Below are 19,569 nucleotides of genomic sequence, written 5' to 3' on the forward strand. Positions count from 1 at the left end.
GAGGAGGGGAAGAGGAAGAAAGGAAGGCTCGGGGACACTGGTGTCTGGGACATCACTGATTTCACTGTTAGGAAGGCACACGATGATGTGTTACCTTAGGGCTCACGTCCCCCAGACCTAGATTCCAACCCCAGTACTGCCACCAACTAGCATGTGCCCAGGCAATTAATATCCACGCACATCGGTTTCCTCAAGTGTGCAGCAGGAGGAAAACTCTCCGCTGAGCACATACTCCACACTTAATAAACAACAGCAACAATAAAACAATTTACAAATCTAAGTAGGGTCAGAGATTACACAAGTAGGGGCAAAGCGAGCCAAACTGGATGGAAATCAGGGGCAGAGAAGCCACAAGGACTTCAAGAAGCTCGAGAGAGTCATGGGGGTGGGTCTTCCCCACTAGTACAGCACTACACGGACAGTGTACCTGCTCGTCCAGAGCTCCCTTCATAGCGCTCTGGCCCAGGTAGGTTCCTGCACATAAAGTCCCCACGCTTTTCTAGGTCACCTTATCTTGTGATGAGTGGACTAGGGATCCACACTGAAGTCAAAGGCAACCATCTATGGGCTGGACATGAGCATTCCAGATATGAGGAGTCTGACTAGGCCCAGTCAGACCTTGATCTCAAACTAGATGAGAGGCACAGAGAAGGTACAGGCCCTCACATGACATGCCTGATGACCTGAAGGAGCTGAACTAACTCAAGTACAGAGGGCTTTAGGTCCCTGACCTCACTCAATCCTCTGACTCATTCTGAGCACTCCTGAGTTGTGTGGTCCTCACCGGTACAGGGCTCTGCCCTGAAGCCGACAGGGATGTAAATAACAACTAAGGGCCAGGGGTATGCTGTGTGGCTGGGAACTCTGGTCCTCACTCTAAGTGTTAGTGATGACACTGACAAAGTCTGGCTGTCTCCAGCTCTAGATTAGGCCAGGACTGCCCTTGGCACTGGCCTACCCATGTGTCAGGTTACCCACTATGTTCAAATGTGCTAGCTGACCATCTCTGGTTATGGCTTAACCACAGTGCCAGGCTCCTGTCAGTGCCAGACCAGCCACGGTGCTGGACTGCCTTCTGCCTCCAGTGCTATGGTTGAATAACAGCTCCGGGCCATTGACACAGTGACACTGATGGGTGGATGACACAGTCATGGCACCAGAATGACCACTGACTTGGCCAGCCCACAGCAACAGATCACCACTGGGCCAGACTATCTGTGTTCCTCTTACTGGCCACAGCACACTGGGGATGTGCTGAGTATGCCCGAGACCCCCTATTCCCTCTGTTCCTACCACATACCTGAGAGTTGACAGCTTGCCCCATGGGGATTCGGGAACATTCTAGGGCGAACTGTTTGACACAGAAGTAACAGCCCTGGAGAGAGGGTGAAGATGAGGTCAGGGGGGCAAGAGACAGATGGATCTGGCTCTCCCTACTCAGTGCTCCTCCTGCTCACCTGAAAAGCCAGCTCCATGAGGATGATGCCCCCTGGCAGTGCCCTCTGTAGGTGGTAGGTGGTGACTGGAGAGCCAGTGCTCTAAAGAAAGGAGACAAACCGGGGTTCAGGGGCAGGGGTTGGAGATTCACCAGCCTCGAACCCGCAGGGGAGGATCAGGGATGCTAGCTTGGGTCTGGGGCCTCATGGGTTTCACTGTCAGTGAAGGTACACAATGATGCATTACCTTGGGGCTCCCATCAGTCTTGGTTTTAGGGCAGGAGAAGGAGCCACGCCCCTCTGTTCCAAGGATAGCCATGGCCCGCAGCCGGCTGGTGCTGCAGGAAACAGAACAAGAGGATGAGGCAGGCCAGCGGCTGAGGCGGTATGGCCTGCACACCTAGAATCCATTTCATGGGCGAGCAGGGGCGGAAACAGGGCCAGAGAGGGGATGGAGCTGCCTGGGCTCCCGTGTCGGGTAAGTGGCCGAGACCAGAGTCCAGGTCTAGAGCGTGGGGCAGGATTCTCTCCACAGCAGCTGCTGCGGTCAGGGGAAGCCAGAGGAGTACTCCATGGTGAGGGGGACAGCAGGCCTCGCTCTACCAGTGAGAGAAGGAGGGTCAGGTGAGGGTGCGAGAGAGGCTGCTGGGACTGTGGGGAGACACTGTGATGCGTACTGGGGGCAGTGGGAGCGGGGGGACGGAGAGGCTGATGTACGTCTAAGATTTCAGGAGGAAAATTCAAGCACATGCTTGAGGCCGTAGTTAGGCACTTTTGCTGAGAGGGAAAAAGGCTTTTTTTTTTTTGACTAAGAAACGGCAGCTTCAGTGTCCCATAGGTCTGCTCAACTCAGAGGCAAGGGGAGCAGAGAAGCAGGGAAGGTACTGTGAAGAAGGGAAATAGGGACCAGTGGGACACACTCATCACTTCAGGAGCTATAAACTGCCAGAGTTCTTGCTGGCAGTCTGGGGTGGGGAGTGTCAAAGCCTCTGGGGAAAAGCAGCGTCTCATTTAATCCTCAAGGAAATTGGGACAAGACTTAGGCAGCGATTGGAAATGGTTAAAGACTGATGAGAAAGGAAGGCCTGACAATAAATTTTGCTCTAGAAATGTATTTTTCAACCCAGTGTCTTTTGTTTTAAAAAGGAATCCAGGGGCGCCTGGGTGGCTCAGTCGGTTAAGCGTCCGACTTTGGCTCAGGTCACGATCTCATGGTTTGTGGGTCTGAGCCCCGTGTCGGGCTCTACGCTGACAGCTCAGAGCCTGGAGCCTGCTTCAGATTCTGTGTCTCCCTTTCTCTCTGCTCCTCCCCCGCTCACATTCTCTCTCTCGCAAAAATGAATAAACATTAAAAAAAATTAAAAAAATTAAAAAATTAAAAAAAAAAAAAAAAAAAAAAAAGGAATCCAGAGTTTCGGGAAGAGCTTCACTGAATGGAAAGTATGGACGCTGAAGTCTCTCAGAGACACTCCTTTAGGGGGACCTGTCTAGACAGCAAGCAGAGCTCCTGCTCAGTCCCTGTTGCCCAGAAACGAGAAGGGTGAGGTCCCAGAGGCACAGGCCTGTCCTCTCCTCCTAATGCCTGGAAGAGCAAGGGAGGCCTGGCAGCTGGAACGCTGGTTTCAGAAATGCTAAGGAGTTGGAATTGGCTTTCTGGGCCAAGTGGTGTCTTGAGGAAGGAAGTACAACTTACCAGCTTAAAAACAGAGAGGAGGGAGAGAACGCCTTGATAAACTCACAAACGTGGAGACCCAAAAGTAACCGTGCCATGTGAAGAGATACGTTCCCATGGCCACTGGGAAGGGGCTGGGAACGCAGACTCTGGAGGCCCAGATGTTGAGATGAACATAAAGCAGGGGCCACGGAAACGGGGATTTGAGATTTGACACAGAACAGGGAAGGTGGCTATGGATGTTTCATGTGCTCTGGGGAGAGGAAAGGTGATGACAGAAGAGCTGCCTACTTCCCAAGACTCAGGCCTGTCACAACTGCCCACGAGCAGGCCAGACACAGGGGTCTCTGTTGAGAGAGACCACTAGCTTCCTGGGGCCACGAAGGACTTCCTGGGCCACGAAGCATGTGAAATACCAGGAGAGGCCCATGCAGGATCTGGCCAGGAATCAGTAAGCCCCAGATTCAGAAGCCTGGGAGCTTCACATGCGTGGTTGTACACCAGCACGTAAGCAACAAGACGTACGTGGGCACGAACCCTGTGAGGATGTACACGGCTCCGCGTACAAACGTGGCCGCGAGGTTTAGACGACGTGCGGGAGGCCCGCACGAAAGCGTCCAAGATCCTCATGCATGTGTTCAGCCCGGTGGGATGAACGTGCACGAGAACCCAGTTGTTCCAACGGGACCCGTGTGAAGAGAGCAAGGGTGTGTGGGGCCTGGCCCGCGGCGGAGGGGAGCGGGGTGGGGGGAAGGAAGAGACGGGCTCACCTGCGGGCGGGTGAGGGGGGCCGCAGCGGCACCAGCACAAAGCCCATGCTCTGCAGATACTGCACGTACTGCTGCAGGAAAGCCAAGCTCAGCTCCTTCAGCCAAGGCTCCTCACGGGCACCTGGCGGAGGCACATCTGAGGGCTCGCAGCCTGCGGGGGCCTCGCGGCTCCCGGAGCCTGACTCGGGGCGATGGCGCCGCTGTGGGAGTGGAGATTAAGGGAGGCTCTAGCCGCCGTCAAACACGCCACAGTGGGGGAGGAATGGAGGGCACTGCAGGTAAACGGAGGTCCCGTGGGAGAAGCCCAGGAGTCCCCAGCCTCACCTGGCCCTCGGGGGGCCCAGAGGTCTCTGGGGGCCCGTGCAGCCAGGCAGCCGGGTCGAAGAGCAGGGCTGTCGCACAGTAATGCACCAGGCGGGACGACTGCTTCAGGGTCTCCAGCTCCGCAGCCTGGGGACATGGGGCGGTGAATACCAGAACGGTGGCCAGGAGAGGGTCACAGGATGCTCACGGAGGGCACGGGCTCGGGCCACTCACACTGATGGGCATGCTGGCAGGGGCAGAACGCTGCTGCCAGGTCACGAACAGGTTCTCCATCTTCATCTGGCGCTCCAGCTCTGGGGGTTGCAGGCATTGGTAACGGCCCGGGAGCTGTCAGCCCTCTCTCTCCCACATTCTGCCCGGCCCAGTGCCCTCACCTCTGCGCTCGGCCATCTTGATCTCCAGGAACTGTTGTCCATGGTAGGTGACGGGATCAGGGGGTCTGGGCACAGGACCGAGTGAGGAGCTGGGGCGGGCAGCTGTGATATCCCGCAGGGCCTCATCGAAGGGGAATGTGTCCAGGGGAAGGGGGCCGCCACCCCGAGAGGATGCACTCAGCCGGCCCTGTTCACGGCTCAGAGGGGGGCTTGCACTCCGGATGAGGGTCTCTGCTTCCATGGTTGGCAGCAGAAATGGGTTTGGCTCCTGAGAGAGACAGAGTGTCACAATGGGTTCGTGGCCTTTGCCCTCAGATCCTCTCGCTCACCCCATGGCCTCCTTTCTCAGACTCACCCTCCCCACTACCTCTGCCCTCAGTCTGTCCCCTCTCCCCTGCTCTCGGACTGGCACTTCCTTGAACTGATCCCTCAGGAACCAGAACTAGAGGAGGGGGCCCAAGCAGCAGGCACCTTTTCATCCCGCACCGGGAAGTCCAACTGGCCGTAATGATGGAAGAGCCCGAGCTTCTGGCTGAGGAGGCAGAAGATGAGATGGGCACGTGAGTTCTGCCACTGCACGAGGCGAACCAGCGCTCGGCCCAATGCCGCTCCCAGGTCTGGAGCCCAGTTGTAGGTCAGCAGCTGCAGCTGGAAGTCAGGGGTCAGGGTCAGGGAGATCACCGAACCCCTTCTCAGACCCAGCCGCTGGCCCCACATCTACCTTCTTGTCTACGACCTCCAACAGCAGGAACCTCTGCCGGGGAGCACTTCGCCCAGAGCTCCCATCACCTCCTGGCTCGAAGCGCTGCATGGCCTTGGCGGCTAGAGGAGGGAGCGGCTCGATAGGGGTCTGGAGGCAGATCCCCTTGAGCCCACCCTGCCCCCACAGCTATCTGAACTCACCCCCACTAGGCCATGCCCTCACCCTGCTGGGTTGGTCTCCTCCACTGCAAGAAGTTCCTGCCCAGAAGCAGCAGATGTCTCTCAGCTGCTGGGCGTGGGATTGGGCCCAGTTGTCCAAGGGAGCAAGGACTGAAGATCTCAGGCTCTGAACCCCTGGAGGGAGGGACAGAAAGCAGACCACCCGTGGCTCTATTCTCTGGCCACCACCTCCCAGGCCTAGCCCTCACCTGCCCTAGCTCAGCCTCCATGAGACCCCAAACTCACAAATGCTGCTCAAAGACACGGACGCTGGTGTCTGCAGCCATGGAGGTAACAAGAGCGGTGAACTCAGAAAGGACAGATGGAAGGAGGAATCGGGACACCATGTGGGTGGAGCTTCTGGACACTGAGGCACAACCTGGAACCAGCGCAGAGAAGTCATGATGGGGCTGCAGGATGGGGACCAGGCCATGGGGTTGAGTACAGGGGAGGGGGGCCTAGGGTCTCACCGATCTGAACCATAAACTCCATCCAGCGCTGAGTCACACGAGCAAACACAGGCTGCAGGGTCCCCACCTCGCCCTCTTCTAGCTGTGTGGTCCGGCGTCTGAAGACACAGTAGGAGTGAGACCCTCACATCCAGATGTGACACGAGTGTGTTTACACAAACTCGATACTCACCTGTGACTTCACACCCTCCCGTGACACAACAGGACACCACAACACACACAAACCTTTGTCTCTGGGCTCCAGAATCCGGGCCCGGTGCCCGCTCAGTTCCACCCGGAGTCCGAACACTTTCAGTTTTGTGACGCCTCCGGCCCCGGGTGTCTTCTGGCCGATCCAGGACAATGTCATCCGTTGTTTTGGGGGAACCCAAGTCCCCACATTCTGTTTTACTCTGGGGGCAAGGCAGTGAATGAGGAAGAGCCGTTGGGAAGGGGGATGGCATGAAGGATGGGGGCATCGTGGAAAAGTAACAAGAGCCTGGAGGGCTTGGTGCAGGCCCTGGCGTTGCTGCAGGCTCACTAAGGAGCTTTGGGCAGACTACTCAGCTTTCCTGAGCTTTGGCACCCACGTTGGGAAAAGCCCTACTTATCCTGCAGGCTACTGTGAGGGCCCCGTAAGAAAAAGGGAAGCGAAGGCACTTGATACGCTGAGGCTCTCTATGTCAGAGAGAACCTGCCACATTCTGCAAACCCCTAACGACAGGATCGTTTATATGACAGGTGATCTGGGGCAAGATCTGCAGGGGAAGGTAGGAGGGCTAGGAAGCAGGCAAGAAGGTAGATGCCAACTTCACCACTTCTTCCCATCCTCCCATTACCAGCATATCCCAGAAGCTACGCCGGCCAGCCTTGCTGGGGGGAGTCACAGGCTCCCCAGGGCCAGGGCCAGGGCCAGGGCCAGGGGGAAAGGTGCTAGCTCGGCCTGCAGGGCTCTTGGTTTCCAACGACCCGCTCCTGAGACTTCCTGCGGACATCAGACATTACAGAAGCCTGTCACTGACCGTCAATCCCTATTTCCGACAACCTAGCCCCAAGCCCCTAGAGTGACTTGTCCCTTACTCTACCTGTTAGTGAATGACAGTATGTGCAACTGATAGCCACACGTTTGTGAGCAGATATCCCTCTCTAAGTGGGTGACCAACTGCATGTGTGCATTTTGCTGGCGTGTCACCTTGCTGATGCAGGGAAGATAAAGGACAACCATGAATCTGTATTTTGGAGGGAGCCTCTGTGATGCCTTCCTGGACCCCATCTTTGCAATCTCACCAGCTACCACTGTCTTCCAGGGGCCTGGGGTGTTCTCTGGACCCCACGTACCCGGAGATGTGTCCTCTGTACACAGTGAGGCTGGCAGCAGCCGCAGCTCCATAATGCCATCAGCCAGGGCCTGGCGAGCTGCTCCTCGGAGCTTTTCCTCTAGCTGTACGATACTGATGTTCCCCTTCTCCCACACATCCAGTCGAAGCCGCGGGGCCCCATTCTGAGCTGAAGGAAAGAATGGAGGTGACCTGGGGGTGCCTCTTGTTCCCAGAGCATTAACTATACACCCCCTCCTCTGACCAAGCTGCCCCACCTGAAGAACTGTCTGGCACGATCGGGCAGCGGGTGACCTGGGTCAGCTGCTCAAATTCCTCCTCTTGCAGTGGGTCTAGGGGCCCCGGAGAGGAGGGGGGCCATGATGCCAGTGAGATGGGGTTCCCCCCTTCATCCACGAAGGCTAGAGTGATGCAGGCAACCCCTGGGTAGAAATCCACAGGAAGGCTCAGGTCTGAGACCTCCAGACATCCTGTCGCCCCCTCTGGATCGCCCTGAGCTGCAAGGCTGGAAAAGGCCCTGTCAGCCACAAGACAAGAAAGGCTTTCCCACAGTCAGCAGTGGCACAGGCCTGCCTTGTACCTTTGCCCCCGGTGCCCTGTCCGCCAGGCTTGTTATACAAGTAGATGTCCAAGTCGGGGAGGCCGCCCTGCGGTGGGAGCGGGTGCTGGGGAGACAAGCACAGAGAACGAAGACTAAGCGGATGGGACAGAAGCCATCAGGGGGTGGTGTCCACAGTGGGGGATGGCAGACAGGCACACCCGGGAGCACAGGAAGACAATAAAGGTGCAGGGGGTGGGGGAGGCATGGGTGTATACAGGTCCACGGGCAAAGGTAAGCACGTGACACCTGTAGAAAACGGTTACAACGGCAAGGGGGTGAGTGGGGGCATCTGTGCACGGGAGGGACTGAAACCTCACCTGGAAGTGGTTCCGGCTGTTGCTGTCCGTGTACTTGGGAGAGTGCAGGAAGATGAGCAAGTTCTGCCGCAGGTACCAGGCCAGGGCAGGAAGCCAGGGCCTGCAGGAGGCAGGCAGGGCCAGATGCAGCACTTCTGAGGGGAGACTTCCGGGGGGCTGGATGAACTGCGGAGTGGGAAGGGGAGTCAGAGCTGCACGGAGAGGGTACAGCGGAGATGGTCCCTATACCCGAGCCTTGGAGGGATGTTGGAGGCTGGGAGGGAGCTGACCTCCACGTCAGCCGGTGTCAGCTTGCAGTTCCGAACCAGCATGACTGTGATGACATCCAGCGTGGCCTCGTCCAGGCGCCGACGCAGAACCCGTACCAGCTCATCTGTAATCTCGGGACCTTGACACAGCCATGGTAAGGTGGAGACACCGACCGAGGATCCAGCAACCCCCAGTACGGCCCTTAAACCCCAGCCTTGAACATTCCCCCACACACTGGAGGCAGCCAGCACTAGTTTCTAGCGCTGCCAAGTTCTAGTTTACTGTGTAACTGTGGACAAGTGAGTCTCACCTCTCAAAGCCTCAGTGTCCTCATCCATAAGATGGGAGAAATAATAACATCTACCTCATATGTAACAGTCTTAGCCCAAGACCTGGTACATGTGAAACCAGCTATAAATATCAGCTGGAACACCCAGTCACCTACTGGATGCCCCATGCTCAACATATCCCAAACCGAACCCATCACCTTCACCCCAGACCTATCAATAGAACACCATCTACACATAGTCACCCAGGCTAGATACCTGATATCACTTTTTTTTTTTTTTTAATTTTTTTTTTAAATTTATTTTTGGGACAGAGAGAGACAGAGCATGAATGGGGGAGGGGCAGAGAGAGAGGGAGACACAGAACCAGAAACAGGCTCCAGGCTCCGAGCCATCAGCCCAGAGCCTGACGCGGGGCTCGAACTCACGGACCGCAAGATCGTGACCTGGCCGAAGTCGGACGCTTAACCGACTGCGCCACCCAGGCGCCCCACCTGATATCACTTTTAACGGCTTCTCTTCCCCAAGCTGCATTTCATTCAGCTACAGGGCCTACCCTCTAAACATCACCGGAGTCTGTCTGTCCCACCCAGCTCTGGCCTGAGGGAAACCCAGAGCACAGCATGAGCTAGAGTGGGAAGGTACCAAAAGAAGTCTCGGGGAATTCCGGAACCTCATCTGGTTACACTCCTGCCCCCTCCTCACAGTGCATACCTGCCTGTCCTACGCCATGCACAAGCAGCTGGATATGCCTGTCCACCTGGCCCACAGGACGAGCAGCATCTGAACCGCGGCTAGAAGCCATGTCCAGGGGAGAACGAGGACCCTGCAGGGAAACTTGGTCAGGGCCCGGCTCCAGGGGGTAGAGTATGAGGGGAGCACAGGGCACCAGGATATGGGGGTGATACATGCCGAGGCTTCCTCAGAGTAGATGGGCTCCTGGCTTCGGGACAGAGCTAGGGAGGGGGGCAGGGCATCACCTTCCCAAGGCCGCTCACTGCAGGACGTCTCCAGGAGTCTGGAAAAGAGAGGCAGAGTCTTTGGACATACCTCCTCTGCCTCCGTCCTTGATCCATGCTTTGCCCTGTCTTCCCAGGACCCACATACCTCAGGTAGTACACAGCCTTCGTTGCTCGTTCCTGATAGACAAACATATTCTTCCGGTTCACCACAGAGAAGGCATTGAGCACAGAGCGCAGGGCCTGGATGGCTGTGCGAGTAACAGGGGCTCAGGACGCTCCCCTCTCCACATTCCCTCCCACTCCACCTGCCCTCTCATGCCCATCACACACCCCGAGAGACCCCCATGCTGGGCCCCATTTTCAGGCGCGAATGGACTCGAATCACGGTTTTCCACACAACGTCACAGGAGAAATGGCCAGGGACAAACTGCATGGTGGCTGCTAGGTACCCTCGGGGTGTACAACTCTCGTCAGCAGCGTAATCTGGGGAGAAGGGAGACACCGGATCAGAAGTGGGACACGGCCCTCTGCCCTTGCTACTTCACACTAATGAACTGCCTACTTGTCCTCACTCCCCAGGACTCCTTGGCCCTGTCTATTAGCCCGCAGGGGCAAGACGGTCATTCTGGGCAACAAGGCAGGACCATGCTCTTGGGAAGCCAGGTGACAGCACAGAGGCTCTCGGGAGGTGTGGAGAAGGAGCTAAGAAGAGGCATCAGGTAAGGCAGAGCACAGGAAAATCCCAAAGATAATGCCAAGACACTCTGACTGTGTTATACTAGAACATGTTATAATCCATCTGTGTGCTCACAGGGAGTGGCAACAAGAACCCCGTTAGAACGGAGAGGATGTGAGTGCAGACACACGCTCACAGCAGAGTCAGGGAAAATGCTCTGGAGGACAGCTATCCCAGGGGACCCCTAGGGCGGTAGGACACAATGCGAGAGCCCAAGGACACGGTCCAGTGCCTCGTCGGACCCCTGCCAGGTTCCCAGGTTGATGCGGAACCTCCCAGTAGGGCCAAGGTGGCGATCTGGTTTCTCAGAGAAGCTGCTGCCGGGTGTGAGTGGTGTACGGGCCACACAGGGGGCTGCAGAGTTTGAAATGGAATGCTGGTTGCTAAGACCTTCGGCAAAACCACACGGAGAGACTATAACGAGGAGCAGCCATCTCTGGGCTCCAACCGGTCTTACATCTCAGGCTGCTAGAAGTCATTTTGAAGCAAAAGCACTTGGCTGTCCTGGTTCATGCTCAATTTGCAGAAGATGCCATCAACTCCCCGGGAAGTCCGCTAATTAGGGGACTTCTGCTTTGATATGGAGCACATCTCAGGATGTGCAGAGAGATGCAGTGTCCAGGACTGTTAGGGACATTTGCCCACAGACTTGTGGAGAATGTTACAATTAAGAAGCGGTCTGATTTTACTTTTAAACCAGAAGGGAGAACTGCAAAGGAATGCCATGATGTGGGTTTCCCCTCTGAGCTGGGGTGAGAGGTCATCAGGAGTAAGAGAAGACCACAGAAGTGTCAAGACTTCAATTAGCATCTTGAGAATTACCATGTTTCCCAACCATGACCAGAAATCTGAGGAATCCCAAAGGGATCTTGTACCTGCCTGTCTGGAGGGACAGCCAACTGGAAGACACATCCTCCTACTGGCCTTAGCCTCCTCCCCTCTGGCCTTCTCCCCCCTGTGACTTGGCCTATAAGTCCACACTCCCTCACTCCATTCTTCGGCCCTGTCTGTTACCCAAAGGGGAAAGACGGTCATTTTGGAAAAGAAGGTGGGGCCAGGCAGAGGCATGCCCTCGGGAAGACAGGTCACAGCCGGTGCCCCTTCCACAGTCCCTTTTCTCCTATATTCTTCAACCTTTCCTTCTCTACTGGCTCTTTCCCTGTGGAACATAAATGTGCGAGTCTCTACCTCACTGTCAAGTTCCTCCGTTGCCTCCCATCTTCCTCTAGTCTCCGCCACTTGAATGAGTAGCTATTCTCTGCTCCGGCTGTGTAATTATCTTCGCTTCTGTTTCTCTGGTTCCTAGTCCCACCTCCCTGCTAAAACTACTTTCACTGACAACACAGAGGAACTCTTCAAGAACCCAACTCAGCAATCCTTTTCTGTCCTATCCTCCCTGCTCTCCTGGCACTGGTGACCAGGTCACGGTGCCTCCGCCCTTGTCTTTTCACCCAAGAATGGATACAGAGAGGGCAGCAGCCCGTGAGGGAGGCTCCTGGGTGGGGTCTCACCATCGCTGGGCAGCGGTGCCCGCTGACGGGAGTGGAAGGGGGTCTCGCTGCGCCATAGATCTTCTTCACTCTCGGCCACCAGAAGAGAGTTACACACATGACTGTCATGGAGGTCCTGCAGAAGCAGTCGCTGGGAGAAGGAGCCAGGTATGAGGGAAATGAAATATTTCTCATAAATTGGTGGTGGTGGTCAGGGGTGATCAAAGGCCAGAGCTGATGCCTGTTATTACTGGGGGTCAGTGGTCAGCAGAGCATCAGTAATCACTGGGGTGGCGGTCGGGGTGGGGGGTCAGAGATGTGCCCCATAGTCACTGGGCTCTGAACCCCCGTTAGAACTCATCCCTCTTCTTTGCCAGAACGTGTTCCCCATCCTTCAGGTCTCAGCTTAAAAATCAACTCTTCCCCCGACACTTCAGAAGGTCAAGACTGTCATTCGCTCTCCTAATTCTTCACAATTGTAATGGATACAATTCATACTATTCAGTTGTTCAATGCCTCTCTGCCCCACTCGACACAAGCTCCAGAGAATTTTCCCTGTGCAGTTCACTATTCTATCCCTAACACTGGCACAGTGCAACCAGAAGGGACAGCTCATAGTCAGGGTCTGGGAGAGTAACCCGCGTTACTGGGACGAGTGAGGGAGCGTTCCCAGTTTGTAGAGTCCGTGGAGTAATAGTACCCCGGTAACCAGGTGTCAAAGAAAATGGCCAAGATGGATCAAGAGCCTGTGAAGGTCAAGTTCCTGGAAACTCCTTCCTCATCTGAACAGTGTCCCGTGCCTAGAGAGCCCTGCCCCTAGCCGTCCCTTACCTGGTTGACCTCCCTGCAGATCTCCCCAACTCGCCTCACCAGGAGCTGCTGCAGGTGGCGACACTCGGTGCCTGGTCCCCCATCCTCCCGAATCAGGCTCCTAGAGGGGAGGGATGGATCAGACACACTTCTGGGGTGGGGGCGGGGGGCTTGAGAGCTGAGGCCAAGAGAAATCACGAAAAGGGAGTAGGACTGGACAAAGAGAAGCAAATGCTGGGAAAGAGGAGAAACAGAATTCTCGGTAGCAATTATGGTAGCATAGGCTCCACGCTTGCTTTGTCAGCCCTCACGTGGGCAGCACACCAACCCCAAGGCTTCCTTCACACGGTGCACCTCTTCTCCATTCTCCAATCTTGATCAGAATGGCGGTCTTCCCTTCTCAAACTCCCTCCACTCTGTGATGAGAGCCATATCTAACCAGAGGCCTACCTGTGAATTCTGGCTGTGCCCTTTACTGTGACCTTAGGCAAGTATTTAATTTCTCTGTGCTTGAGTTTTGTCATCCATGCCATAAGGAGAATAATACTTTTGAGGACTATTTCATAGATGAAAGGAGCTGATCCAGGTAGAACACTTAGAACACTGTCTGCTGCATAATAAGCACTTGTGAAATATTACCTATTATTCCCATATCAACTTCTGAAGCTGCTCTGAACTGTAGATGCTCTTAATGCTTGACGAGGAGCCCAAATCCTACCAGCTTTTTACCTCTGTTAGGAAAGCAAAGAGTAACCTGCTTTGCTATATATAGGCTGTGGGAAGGGGTCAGGACCCCCCAGCCTTAGAATACAAACCCTCAGTCCCAAGTTTTACTTTTGAGTGATATCGGAGAGGAGTGTTGTGGGACCAGGGGAAAGCAGCTAACCTCAGAGTCAGGCGCAGGACCCTACTTACCGCGCATGTGCATACACTTCTACACGATCCTGTAGTATGCGGACGATGAGCCAGAAGTCAGGCAGGCAGGGCCCAGGGAGGCCTGAGAGTGAAGGCTGTGGAGGTGCCTGCCCAGGTGGGGTCCGCAACGTGAAGGGAGGCTTCTCCCCCAGGGTCTCATTGGGGCCCTCGCTGTCTGAGCCACTGCTGCCACCATCATAACCTGTTTCAAATGTGCCGAAGTTCAGCCCCGTCCTTTGGCTCATCTGAGCCTCCGAGCATATCAGGCTTGATGGGCCCTTCCATGTTAGTCCTTTCTGATGCCCCCTGCCCAGTCCTTCTGCTGCACAGCCCTGAGTCTGCTTCCTATCAGCTCAGAGGCCTCCGCCCATCGCCCCGGCTTACCTAGGTGGTCAGAGTCCACACTGCCCTGACTGGACATAAGGCTCAGCCCCCGGCTAGGCCCAGGCTGTCTCCCTGGGAAGAGAAGGAAAATCCTGGAATGTCTAGTGATCCTGTTTAGGACCACCCTCTGAAAATGGAAGCAGGGCCAGGGATCTGCAAGTCCCTGGTCCTAGCCCCCAGACTTTGTTGCCCAAGTCTTCTCTTACCTCCCTGTGGCAGGCTGAGGAGGGGCGTGCCATCAGAACCCTCTGGGGAGCCAGGGGCTTGGGGGCTGGCTGTCAGGGCCTAAGGTTAGGCAGAAATTCAGGACTGAATATAGGCCCCACACACCCACCTCCACCCCCTCCATTCCCAGGTCATCCCAGGAAAGGCCCACCTCCGCTTCGACGCCTTCGGCCTTGTCCTCATGGCTGTGCCAAGCCCAGGCTGCTGAAGGGAGCTCCCCTTGGGACCCTCCTGGCTGTTGGCCAACTGCCACAAAGAAGAAGCCACTGTCAGGATCCTCAAGAAGAATGTGGCCAGGGAGGTGAAGGCGGCGGAACTCCTGGGGAGCAGGAGCCAAGGTCACAGTTTAGGCAGGAGCAGCTCTCCCTATTCACGCCCTCCCCCTCCAACCCCCCGCTTCCTCAGCAGACCCCCACAATCATCTGGTAAAGCAGACACCGGCATCCCCATTGCTGAGGTATGCAGAGGTTCAGCGAATTGCCTAAGGTTCAACAGGCCTAGTGGCAAGGAGGGGAGCCGGGTCTCTTCCCACCCTTCCCAGGCATGGGGTGAGGGACGATGTAGTGAGGAGGCTGTTCTGGAGGGAGGCCAGTCTCCTTCCGTATCTGGAGTCCAGGGAAGAATGGGCCCCAGGATGACCAGGGGGTGTTCTGAGGGTAGCATACCTCCTTGAATTGTGTGAGGGAACGTTCTGGCCCAAACACAAAACTCAGTGGCAGGGTCTGGCGAAGGCAGGTGGAGCGTCCAGGAGAGCTATGGATGTGGGCAGCTGCACGGTGCAGGGTAGGGCTCTGGGGGATGCCCCCTCTTCGGAGGGCTGCTACCATCTCGTCTTCCAGCAACCAGTGGATCTACAGTCAGAGAGCGATCAGGGGAGTGGCCAAGGGCACCTCCCTCGCTGCCTGGCACATCACCTCACTCCCAGGCTAGAAGGTACTCTGCCTCACAGATTGAGAGCAGCCCTACTCTGATCCCAGAATAAAGGGGCGCCTTAGCTTACTCATATGAGGGAGAGGGTATCGGTTACAGTGCTGAGGGGCTGTCAGTTAGGCTGGGGGAGGGAAGGCCCTCACCTCACTCATGGTGGTCTCAATAGCCAGTCTGTGGGGTGTGGCCAAATTGGACAGTCCAGGGTGCCTAAGTGGAAGAAAGGTTTAGATGTTGGTTTCCAGAAAACAAAACGGACAGGAAGTGAGGAACTCTGAGCGGGACAAAGGGAAGTACCTGTCTTCTTCTGGGGGTGGCATTGGGGGCCCCAGGCCATCATCCGACCTTAAAGATGATGGCTGCCCTGGGGATCGTGGGTAGGAAGCACTGCTTTCAGATGTGGACCTGAACAGAGTGGGAGCGAAGGTCAAAGATCAGCAGCCACGGCAGCTACTCTCCTCCTAGGGCTTCCTTAGCACTCCTTTCTTGGACTCTTTAAGGGGTCCTAGAGCCCTCAAGTACCTCTAGATTCCTTTAAAGGGCCCCTACCCAAACAAGGCCCCAGATCCCCCCACGAGACTTGCTGCCACACCGGTGGTGCTGAGGGTCCGAGGTCGGGGGAAGCTCCACTTCCAGAGGCAGTGTCAGCACAAAGACGTCCAGCGTAATACTGAGGTCCCTCAGGGGCACGCGGCCTCCAATGGGGGGGCCCTCCAGACTGGAAAGGACCTGGCCTGGGAGAGGGGGAGAGTCAGGGGTTGCTGGAGCTTGGGGACAAGCACAGACTTCAAGTTCTCAGTGCTAATGAGTTACGTCCACCCACAGACAGACAGGCAGGCAGGCTGTACTGGGACCTGTGGCCTTCCCTTGGGCACCCCAAACTCACCCAGGCAGGTGGGCAGGCTGCACACAGGTACTGAGCTGTGCTGCCCGCGCAGCCGCACAGAGCACGTGAGGTGCAGGAAGAGAGGTGGCAGGTCATGTACCAGGCCCTCAGGCCCGGTAGGCGAATCACCCCCCAGGATACTGAAGGAGTCTTCATCAGGGTTCACAGTGTCCGCATCTGACAGCGAGGCAGAGTCGAGCCCAGCTGGCCCCAGGTCTGGTTCACGGCTCTCACGATACTCCACCTCTAGCTCTGGGTCACTCTCAGTGACCACACAGCAGGCTGTGTCTCCTAGACGTGGATGCATGTCGTGTGGTTAATGGGAGAGGCTGGCAGTGGAGGGCCCTGAATCCTGGCTTTAAGCAGCCTTCTCATCTCTATCCATTGTCCACACACCTTCTTCTCCTAGGAGTTCAGCCTCCGAAAACTCCAGGTCACTGACTTTTCTGTCTACTGTGTCCCGGGGGCCCTCATCCTGAACAAAACAAAGAGAGCTTTATCCAACGCAGGACAAGAGCCACATCTGGACCCCAGGGAGCCAAGCGTCAAGAGGACCTGGGTGGGCCCAGTGGGGCCTCTGGGCTACAGGTCGGGGGTCCGAGAGAGGAAGGGAGGAAGCCGCTCACCTCTCGCCTGCTGGATGGAGGGCAATAGAAGAAGTAGTGGGGATTGGAGGGCACCGTGCGGAAGTAGAGACCACTGATCTCCAGGAACTTCTCCTGTTTTGGGGTTAGAAAGAGGCTGTTATGTCAGCCAGCCCTCAGCAGAACACTATCCCCTACCTTAGAATAGACAGCTACATACCCCCACCCCAGGAGAGAACACTGCGCCCGGTGCAGGCAGGGCTCCACCCCTCTTCTGCCCTCACCAAGCGTCCCACCTGGATGAGGCTATGAAGGGCATCATGTGCCTCTCCTCGGAGCTGGCAGACGTCTGTCAGAGAGATCTCCAGGCTAGGGTCTGGAATCCCAGGGACACGGCTGCTCTGAAACTCAGGCTCACTGAGGTCCTCAGTCTCTATGCTGAGTGGTCAGGGAGGGGGTGAAGGGTGCGTTAAGGAGGTGTTAAGAATCAGCGAGCCCTAGAGGAGGCTGCTTCCCTACTAGGCGCAGCCCACACCTGTCTCTAGCAAGCGTGCTCAGCACAATGGCACGGGCAGTGGAAGAGGCGAGGAGAACAAGCCGACCTATTTTGGCTCGAACCTCCGTGTTTGTTAACGACCAGACATTGCTGTGACGCAGAGGAATGAGTACAGGTGACTCCCAGTTTTCTGACTTAGACCACTGGGTGGAGGGTGATCTCACTCACCACGGAAGGAGAACAGGTGGGAAAGCAAGGTCTGGTGGGAAGAAGATGCACTGATTTCGGGGCATGAAAGGTGGGGGATCTAGGGCTCCAGACAGGGAACTGGCTGGAGTGCAGACCTGAGTGTCATCAGCACACTCCTCCCTCCGTGTCTGCCGCTTCCCCGATGCTAATATGCGGCAGGCACGGCAGGATGGCAGGTGCCAGACACAGCCGTCTGCCTGCTTGCCTTTCTCCCTTCAGGGACCTGCTGGGCCCGAGGTGAGCTGGGGACTCAGCAGTGAGGGCAACACTCTGCGAAACTCACAGGTAGTTCCAGAGATTATTACTATTGTATGAGCATCCTCAGAACAAGCTTCTACTTTCACTGATGGCGAGTGGCAACTCCCTACTCCTAACCCAGCTCAATACTTCACACCAGAACAGAAGAGACGGGGAGGAGACTCGGGTCTATGCCAAACAGGTGGGAGCAGGAAGCCAGCGACGAAGCAACTGCCTCCTTGGTGTGTGGGCACGATCGTGCGTGGCCATTCCCCCAGATGGGAAGGTCTCTGTTTACAGGACCTTTGTGCACCCCGGACACATCACTAAGGGACAATCCTAACCTGGACTCAGAAGCCAGGACAGCTCGTTCCCGAGGCTCGGGGCCCTCCTCGATGCTGCTGCTGAAAGGCCCAGGGCTAAGAGGCCCAGGGCTTGGGGGTGCCTGAGGCAAAACCCGAATGTGGCCGCACAGTGCAAGCAGGAAAGGGGTGATGTCTACTTCTTGTAGTAGCTCCTCGCAGGCATCTACCGCTATCAGCAAGTCCTGTGAGGTGACGCTCTGTGCTTGCTGCAAACTCCGGAACAGTCCTGAGGAAGAGGAAGGGGCCACGACCGGAATGGCCTCTCCAGTTCCCATCCCCGTAATCCTGCGAAGCCCCACTCCTCCCTGAGGCTCCCTCAGGCGGCCCCCTCCTCACCACGGACATAGCATCGCTGTGCGTGCTCCTGTAGCAAGGCACAATGATTGGCTGCCTCCTTGTGCCTGGGCTCCATCCAGACTGAGGATGGGGAGGGCTGATCGAGGAACTGAGTCCTAGGAACGGGAGCAAAGAGAGAGCTCGGCCAGGTCTCCTTAGTGACATCTCTGACTCGCTGTCTACCCACACTCCACTGGAGGGTCTGTACACCTCTACTGAATATATTCACGGCCCAGCAAGTTCACTTGATTTGCTGAAGGAAGCTGAGCAAGGGGCTGGCAGGACCTGGCTAAGAAACTGAGTTCTGACCACTGATGGTCAGCCTGTCTGTCCGTGCCCTGGACTATGGTCATGAGCCTTGGCTGGGAGCCACGGTTGGGGGAGGACCTAGGTCCACATTGAGGGTACTCACCGGAAGATGAGGTCTCGGGGTGCCTGAGGGGGCTGCAGGCCAACCATTTGCTCCCTCAGTGCTTCCAGGGCACAGCTATAGATGTAAACAGGACACCGGGTCCGGGGACCATCTGCACCCTCTGTCTGTGGAGCCTGACGCCCAGCGTAAGCCTGTAAGTCCCGACGGAAAGGTGGGCTTAGGTCTCCTGGAATCTGGGCAGTGTCTGTGGGAAGAGGGTCACATGGTCTCCAAGCCTTCTATTTGTTCCCAATCCTGCTCCTGCTTAACTGACTTCAGAGTCAGCGGCCTTACCTCCAGCTGGAGTGACACTGAGTGTGGGAACCTGGGCCTTTGTAGCCCTCACCCCAGTTCCTCCCAGGTCTTTCAGGCTGGGGGCCCCGCTCCCATCCCCAAACTTAGGCTTTGTCTCCTCTTGAGAGGGTCCCTCCAGGCCACAGGCAGCCAGATGTTGGACATCTGAAGACGAAAAGAGAGACATAAGTTAGAGCTGCCTGGTGGGCTGGTGACAGAGAAGAGGGGTTTGTATCTGAGGCCAGTGATAAAGGCCATTGGGTGGTACCTGAGAAGGTAGCTGGGAGGAAAGTCAGAAACACATGCTGGGGAGTCACAAGCCTTGCATAGCAGCGCCACTGAGGGGAATGGGTAGAGATGAGAGGCTTGAGAGTCTCAGGAGGGCCTATAACCTTTAAGACAGAAAATCAGAACAATCTGTAAGGGACCGCCCAACCCCTGCTCCCTCCCTCCACCCTGGAGCGCAGCCTTAGGTATAGAGTGCAAGATGCAGGGCAAAGGGGAACTCAGTACCCTGTCACTGG

The 19,569-nt window shown here is 56.3% G+C and overlaps 1 protein-coding gene across 4 annotated transcripts in view; it reads right to left on the bottom strand.

Annotated features, from left to right (window-relative positions):
* The window catches only part of SZT2 (SZT2 subunit of KICSTOR complex), a 52,172-nt gene that overhangs the window by 5,349 nt on the left and 27,254 nt on the right, over positions 1–19,569 (bottom strand). For 2 of the 4 annotated variants that reach the window (XM_019428959.2, XM_019428960.2), the window contains exons 24-65: positions 19,314–19,437; positions 19,046–19,210; positions 18,752–18,956; positions 18,340–18,455; positions 17,983–18,229; positions 16,953–17,094; positions 16,699–16,791; positions 16,469–16,547; positions 16,073–16,363; positions 15,779–15,920; positions 15,484–15,591; positions 15,333–15,396; positions 14,925–15,110; positions 14,411–14,578; positions 14,241–14,319; positions 14,035–14,106; positions 13,651–13,852; positions 12,757–12,856; positions 11,947–12,076; positions 10,030–10,182; positions 9,845–9,947; positions 9,650–9,755; positions 9,452–9,563; positions 8,471–8,589; positions 8,202–8,366; positions 7,864–7,948; positions 7,541–7,705; positions 7,285–7,452; positions 6,786–6,931; positions 6,193–6,359; positions 5,968–6,065; positions 5,744–5,876; positions 5,502–5,632; positions 5,298–5,398; positions 5,048–5,224; positions 4,577–4,844; positions 4,416–4,495; positions 4,203–4,328; positions 3,879–4,078; positions 1,684–1,774; positions 1,458–1,538; positions 1,301–1,375 (exon numbers count right to left, since the gene is read on the bottom strand). In XM_019428959.2, the coding sequence (XP_019284504.2) occupies positions 1,301–1,375; positions 1,458–1,538; positions 1,684–1,774; positions 3,879–4,078; positions 4,203–4,328; positions 4,416–4,495; positions 4,577–4,844; positions 5,048–5,224; positions 5,298–5,398; positions 5,502–5,632; positions 5,744–5,876; positions 5,968–6,065; positions 6,193–6,359; positions 6,786–6,931; positions 7,285–7,452; positions 7,541–7,705; positions 7,864–7,948; positions 8,202–8,366; positions 8,471–8,589; positions 9,452–9,563; positions 9,650–9,755; positions 9,845–9,947; positions 10,030–10,182; positions 11,947–12,076; positions 12,757–12,856; positions 13,651–13,852; positions 14,035–14,106; positions 14,241–14,319; positions 14,411–14,578; positions 14,925–15,110; positions 15,333–15,396; positions 15,484–15,591; positions 15,779–15,920; positions 16,073–16,363; positions 16,469–16,547; positions 16,699–16,791; positions 16,953–17,094; positions 17,983–18,229; positions 18,340–18,455; positions 18,752–18,956; positions 19,046–19,210; positions 19,314–19,437 (5,763 nt within the window). Of the gene's footprint in view, positions 1–1,300; positions 1,376–1,456; positions 1,539–1,683; positions 1,775–3,878; positions 4,079–4,202; positions 4,329–4,415; positions 4,496–4,576; positions 4,845–5,047; positions 5,225–5,297; positions 5,399–5,501; positions 5,633–5,743; positions 5,877–5,967; positions 6,066–6,192; positions 6,360–6,785; positions 6,932–7,284; positions 7,453–7,540; positions 7,706–7,863; positions 7,949–8,201; positions 8,367–8,470; positions 8,590–9,451; positions 9,564–9,649; positions 9,756–9,844; positions 9,948–10,029; positions 10,183–11,946; positions 12,077–12,756; positions 12,857–13,650; positions 13,853–14,034; positions 14,107–14,240; positions 14,320–14,410; positions 14,579–14,924; positions 15,111–15,332; positions 15,397–15,483; positions 15,592–15,778; positions 15,921–16,072; positions 16,364–16,468; positions 16,548–16,698; positions 16,792–16,952; positions 17,095–17,982; positions 18,230–18,339; positions 18,456–18,751; positions 18,957–19,045; positions 19,211–19,313; positions 19,438–19,569 lie in introns of those variants that run through there. The other 2 variants (XM_053896391.1, XM_019428961.2) reach the window with 2 other exon arrangements.

The sequence above is a fragment of the Panthera pardus genome, unplaced genomic scaffold (assembly GCF_024362965.1).
Source record: "Panthera pardus isolate Hobbes unplaced genomic scaffold, ASM2436296v1 HiC_scaffold_11, whole genome shotgun sequence".
NCBI classification, from domain to species: domain Eukaryota; kingdom Metazoa; phylum Chordata; class Mammalia; order Carnivora; family Felidae; genus Panthera; species Panthera pardus.